Source organism: Dromiciops gliroides, chromosome 3 (genome assembly GCF_019393635.1).
Source record: "Dromiciops gliroides isolate mDroGli1 chromosome 3, mDroGli1.pri, whole genome shotgun sequence".
NCBI classification, from domain to species: Eukaryota; Metazoa; Chordata; class Mammalia; order Microbiotheria; family Microbiotheriidae; genus Dromiciops; species Dromiciops gliroides.
Window position 1 is genome coordinate 270,672,882 of NC_057863.1, and position 6,743 is coordinate 270,679,624.

A 6,743-nucleotide genomic window follows, 5' to 3' on the forward strand; every position below is an offset into this window, starting at 1 on the left:
ACAGTAATAGATGACTTTTATATAGTACCTTAAGCTTGACAAAGAACTTTCTTCACAATAGCCCAGCAAAATAAGTACCATACATTTTGCCATTATCATTAATCAATCATCATAACTGTTTCCCTCCATCCTATTCCCTTCCCATGATATTTACTATATTTTCTATCTTCTTTTACCCTATTCCTCCTCAAAAGTGTTTTGCTTCTGACTGGCTCCTCTCCAGCTCCACTCTGCCCTCCCTTCTTTCACCCTTCCCTCCTTATCCCCTTCCCCTCCTACTTTCCTGCAGGGTTAGATACATTACTCCACCCAATCAGGTGTGTATGTTATTCCCTCCTTGAGCCAACTCTGATGAGATTAAGGTCTTTGAGCTAATTCTGATGTGTGCAAGGCTCTTTCACTTTCCTACTCCTCCCCTATCTCTCCCCCCACTCCAAACACCCTTTCCTGCTTCTTTCATGTGAAATTTCACCCCATTCTGTGACTCCCCTATTCCCTCCCCCAGTATATTACTCTCCCCCCTCAATTTTACCCCAAAGATGTCATCATGGGGAAGCTAGGTTACACAGTGGACAAAGCAGCCACTCTGGACCCAGGAGGACCTGAGCCCAAATTCAGCCTACGATGCAAGACACTCATCAACCCCAACTGCGCCCTCCCAAAAAAAGAGAAACAAAAAATAAATGCTTTACAGATCTCATCCCTTCATAATCAATTCCCACCTGTGTCCTCTGTCTAAATTTATTCCTATCATCCGCCCTAATACTCAGAAGGCTCTAATGATTTAGAAATATCATCTTCTCATATAGGAATGTAAATAGTTTAATCTTTTAACATCTCTCATGACTTCTTTTTCCTGTTTATCTTTTTATGCTTCTCTAGGATCTTGCATTTGAAAGTCAAATGTTCTATTCAGCTCAGGTCTTTTCATCACAAATACCTGAAAGTCCTCTTTTTCATTGAAGTCCCATTTTTCTCCCTGAAAGATTATACACAGTTTTGCTGGGTAGGTGATTTTTGGTTGTAAACCCAATTCCTTTGCCCTCCAGAATATCATATTCCATGCCCTCTAGTCCTTTAATATAGAAGCTGCTAGAACTTGTGCTATCCTTACCATGGCTCCACAGTATTTTAATTGCTTCTTTCTGGCTGCTTGCAATATTTTCTCCTTGACCTTGAAGCTCTGGGATTTGGCTATAATATTCCTGGAAGTTTTCCTTTTGGGATCTCTTTCAGGAGGTGATTGGTGGATTCTTTTAATTTCTATTTTACCTTCTATTTCTAGAATATCAGGGCAATTTTCCCTGACAATTTCCTGGAAGATGATATCTAAGCTCTTTCCTTGATCATGGTTTTCAGGTAGACAGATAATTTTCAAAATATCTCTCCTGGATCTATTTTTCAGGTCAGCAGTTTTTCCAAGGAGATATTTCACATTGCCCTCTATCTTTTTTATTCATTTGGATTTTTTTATTGTGTCTTGGTTTCTCATAAAGTCACTAGCTTCCACTTGTTCAATCCTAATTCTTAGGCAATTATTTCCATTAGAGAGCTTTTGTATCTCCTTTTCCATTTGGCTTTTCAAGCTGTTGACTTTTTTCTCATGACTTTACTGCATCACCCTCATTTCTCATTCTATTTTTTCCTCTACCTCTCTAACTTTATCTTCAAAGTCCTTTTTGAGCACCTCTATGGCCTGAAACCAATTCATATTTTTCTTGGAAGCTTTAGGTGTAGGAGCCCTAACTTTGCTATCCTCTTCTGAGGGTGCATCTCAATCTTTCTTGTCACTAAAGAAGCTTTCTGTGGTTTGCAGCTTTCTCTGCCTGCTCATCTTGCCCATCTTTTACTTGACTTTTATTTATTTATTTATCTATCTATCTATTTATTTATTTATTTTTAAATTGAGGCAATTGGGGTTAAGTGACTTGCCCAGGGTCACACAGCTAGTAAGTGTTAAGTGTCTGAGGCCAGATTTGAACTCAGGTACTCCTGACTCTAGGGCTGGTGCTCTATCCACTGTGCCACCTAGCCACCCCTTTACTTGACTTTTAACTCCTTCTTAATGTGGGGTCCTGCTTCCAGGTTATACTGTCCCACGCTTCAAGTGGTACCAGGTGTTATGATTTAGTGAGGAGCAGTTTCTTCATTCACCTAGCCCTTTCTCTGGTCCACAGATAACCCCAGGCCAACTTGCCAATCAACCAGGCAGGTAAAGTTTATGTGCCTTGGTTGCTAACTTTGATGAGGCTGCATCCCTTCCCCACCTGGGACACCATTGCTCAAGGTATCTTCCTGGTTCCCCACTGGGGTAGGACATCCAAATTTCCCCTTAGCTCCTGCATATACCCCTGTAGACTACCCTCCCTCCCCGCACCCCCCACCACCAGCCCTGCCCCAGCCAGGATTAAGAGAGCAAAATTTATGTCCTTTGTAGCAGATATATGGACAGAATAGATCAAATGGAATCTGCAATGGTGTTGTTACCAGGTTAAGACTATTAAAGTTTAACCTGGCCAGCTGACATGAGTCTTCTCCTTGAGACATACCTTGAAGCAAGAGAGATAAGACCATTAGGCTTCTGCCTTTTCTGCATGAGAGGGACAGAGGTGGCTGAAGAGATCAGAGCCAAGGAAGAAACTTACCCCTGAGCCTCTGAATCAGCTGCAGCACTGGCGTCTTCTAGAACCAAGCTCACGGTCTGGTGAGAGGACTGAATGGCTGGCTGAAGTGTTGTGTCCAAGTTGACTATAAAGGCCTGAGCCTGGATCTCTAGAGCACTGAAAAGAGGGAGGGAGGAACAGAATACAGGGTAAGTTTTGATGTAAACCTGTGTCATTTCTTTGGATCTTATAGTATAGTCTCACAGGTGGGGAATGGGTGCTGAGTGAGCTCAGCATTAGTGAGTGTCCATACTATTTTTTTTAAAACATTCTTTTTAGATTCTGGGTATCCTAGACTATGAAAACAGTTAAAGTTACATTATCTTTGGCACATAATTTCTGTTTTGAAAAGGTCTGAGAGGTGGGGATTGGAGAAAATATGTTGTTTACCATTTTGTTGTTCACTCCCCCATCACTCCTAGTATTTAGTGAGTCACTAGCACCTCAGTCCCATTTAGTGAATAATTGCCAATTAGCTTTTACAAATGAATATTTATTTGAAAGATATGGGAAGAATAGAAGTACCTCTACTACCTTTGGAGCATACTCTCTGCTATGTTATCTCCCTTTCTGGGGACAATGGACTTAAACAGCACAGTTTTTACTTAACCGTAGTTCCCACTGTTTATATTAATATGCAGCATTACTGCCAGATGAATCCTCCTCTCAGTTACCAATGGACCAGATCCTGAAGATCTCTACTTTGGGTACTAATGTTAGACTGGCTGAAAAACCTGCTATAGCCTTGAATCCCAGACTCCTGAACTTCTGGGATCCAGGTCTGGACCCCTGTAGGCTTAATTTCTTGACCTTTTTTGTTTTTCCTGGTGGTCTACTTTCTATTTTTTCAAATTACATGTAAAATTAATTTTAAACTTTCATTTAAAAAAATGTTGAGCTTAAAATTCTCTCTTCCTTGCTCCCCTCCTCTCCAGATGGCAAGCAATTAGATATTGATCATACATGTGCAGTTAGGCAAAATATATTTCTGTACTAGCCATGTTGCAAAAGAAAGCACAGTGGGGGCAGCTAGGTGGTACAGTGGATAAAGCACCAGCCTTGGATTCAGGAGGACCTGAGTTCAAATCTGACCTCAGACACATGACACTTACTAGCTGTGTGACCCTGGGCAAGTTATTTAACCCTCATCGCCCCAGAATAAAAAAGAAAATACAGACCAAAAAATGAAAAAACAAAAACAAGAAAAACAAGGAAAGTTTAAAAAAATGCTTTCATCTGTATTCAGATTTCATTGGTTCTTTCTCTGGAGGTGGATAGTTTTTCCCATCATAAGTCCTTGGGAATTGCTTTGAATCAGTGTTTTGCTGAGAATAGCAAATAGCAGATGATCATCCTGCAATATTTCTGTTACTGTGCACAGTGTTCTCCTGGTTCTGTTCATTTCACCTTGCATCAATCTCCTGACCTTTTGAAATGCACAATGTTAGAGTCTCTAGATTAACCTACTTTACACAAAATGAAAGAACAAACACCAAGGCAAGCAAAGAATTGACAGACTGAAGCCCTTATTCATGGGGGTCATATGTCATCTTTGGAGGAGAAGGTCCACGGTCTTTCCCATTAAACCATTGCCTCTCATTGGCTACTATCAGTGAAGGAATCAAACCCAAGATTAGATATCCAACCATGAAAAATAAAGAGGTCAGCTAAGTTCTTTTATTTATTGATTTTTTTGTTGGTGAGGCAATTGGGGTTAAGTGACTTGCCTAGGGTCACACAGCTAGTAAGTGTGAAGTGTCTGAGGCTGGATTTGAACTCAGGTCTTCCTGAATCCAGGGCTGGTGCTTTATCCACTGCACCATCTAGCTGCCCCTAGCTAAGTTCTTTTGAAGGCACCATTATTTCCAGTTCCATAGCTGCAGGTAGTTAGCAAAACAGAATGAGTTTCTGAATGTTTACACAAGATGTATTTCATTGCACATCATTATGACACTCCCAGAAGCAAGGTCCTAAGCCTCTTCCATGTGGAGAGTAGCATCCAAGGGGTTATGACTATATGCCACTTCTCCATTACATATCTGTCTTCTATCTATTCCCATTCATCCATCCACCCACCCATCCACACATCCATCTATCCATTCATCCTTCCACCCATCTATCTATCTATCTATCTATCTATCTATCTATCTATCTATCTATCTATCTATCTATCTATCTATCTATCTATCTATCTATCTATCATCTGTGTGTATCCATCCCTAACTTCTTTCATGGATTCCAATAAACCCTTATCAATATTCCCCACTCCCTGTTGGCTATTTCACCTGAATGAATGTTCCACTAACATCTCAGATTCAAAATGACCAGCCCCTTAAACCAACCCCTCTTCCACACTTCCCCATTTTTCTTGAGGGTACTACATCCTTTCAATCATCCAGGTTCACAATCTTGTAATTATTCTTCACATTTTCCTCTTTCTTATATGCTAGAGTCAATTAGTTGCCAAGTATTGCCCAGTCTACTTCCAAAACATCTCTTTTGTATATCCTCTTCCCTCCATTTACATGGCTACCACCCTAGTTAAGTGCCTCATCACTACTCATCTGGAATAATTATAATAGATTTCTAAGAGCTCTTTGCTTTTAGTTGCTCCCCTTTCCAGTCTATTTTTGTGTAACCAGGCTTTGAACAGGATATGAGAAAAGTTGTCCTTCCTGCTTCCAACAGACCACGTGTTTTAGTCAGCACTTGGGCACATTGGAAATGACTAAATGCTTCTTGCCATGTTTTAGCTCAGCAATGGTACTTTGGCATGATAAAATAAACTTTGGATGGTCCCTTGCCCCGTAATAGTAGAAGGAGGGTGGAGTGCTCCATTACTTAAAAAGAAGAGGCATTCTGGTTCATTCTTTTCCTTAAACTCTCCTATGTTGCAAGTCAATTAGCACTTATTAAGTGTCTATTATGTGCCAGGTACTGTGATAAATGTTGAGGATGCTCAGAGAAAGGCAAAAAGGGCCTCTGATCTCAAGGAGCTCACAATCTAAGTGGGAGACAACATGCAAACAACTATGAATGAAAATGGTATACATATATAGGACAAATTGGGGGAAGTCTCAGAGGGAAGGCACTAAGATTAAGGTAAACTGGGAAAGGCTTCTTACAGGTGAGACTAGACTTCCTGTGAGAAGGTGAAGGATCATTCACATCTAATAAAAGGCAACCTCTGTTGGAGTCAGGAGGCTTGGTGATACCAGTTATTATCCCCAATTTGTAACTTTCCATTATAATAATTAGCTAATTTTCAGCCTAAGGTGCTGTATGATGCCCTGCCAAGGTCAACTTGGTTCCTACCTCTTCAATTTTAGGGAGTTTATTTTAGATGAAAAGTTTTAGATGAATTAAGTCAAAATTGCTCTGTGTACCTAGTTAGAAAAATTCCTAACTAGATAGGAGATGGGCTTTCTGACTAACCTTACATTTAAATCTATCTCTAGTTAATCCTTGGACTCTTTTGGCTGAGACTAAATTCGGTTTACTGGAAATATTTGGGTAATAAAACAGTAGCTTATATAGAGTCTATGAATAAACAGGTATCTAAGGACCTGCAAAAGAGTTTACCTTTTCTTGAGAATTACCTTAGAATCCTCTGTTCTGAGATGTCTAGCATCCAGTATTCTAGATCTCTCCCTTTTCTTCCACCACTCAGTCCTTCCTTTGCTCCCCAAAGGTGTTCTGGAACGGCCATGCCTCTTTCTACTTCTAGAATCCAGAACCTGAGAATCTCTGTTCCTTAGTCCTAAGATGATTTCTTCTTTTTATACAAATAACTAAAGGCGTGAGAGACCCAGTCTCTCACCCAATGGCTTTGATTGATTCAAAGAAGTGTATAGGCCCTGTTCACACTCAATTGAAAAGTAATTTCACCTTAAGGTATCAGAATTAAAAGGAGGTAGCTTAAACTCCACCCTTATACAGTGAAGACAAATTACCAACAATCCCCTGTGCCCAAGAAGTGACATAATATATAGGAAATGTGTGATCACAAAAGAGATGAGTCTACAAAAACAGGGTTAACAAATGGGCCTCTCAAATGTTGCTTTAATATCAATTAAATTT

The 6,743-nt window shown here is 40.1% G+C and overlaps 1 protein-coding gene across 1 annotated transcript in view; it reads right to left on the bottom strand.

Annotated features, from left to right (window-relative positions):
• The window catches only part of OLIG1 (oligodendrocyte transcription factor 1), a 50,405-nt gene extending 44,033 nt beyond the window's left edge, over nucleotides 1-6,372 (bottom strand). The window contains 2 exon segments of the mRNA XM_043993465.1: nucleotides 2,646-2,780; nucleotides 6,263-6,372. Of these exon segments, the coding sequence (XP_043849400.1) occupies nucleotides 2,646-2,780; nucleotides 6,263-6,372 (245 nt within the window).
• Nucleotides 6,373-6,743: the final 371 nt, after the last annotated feature.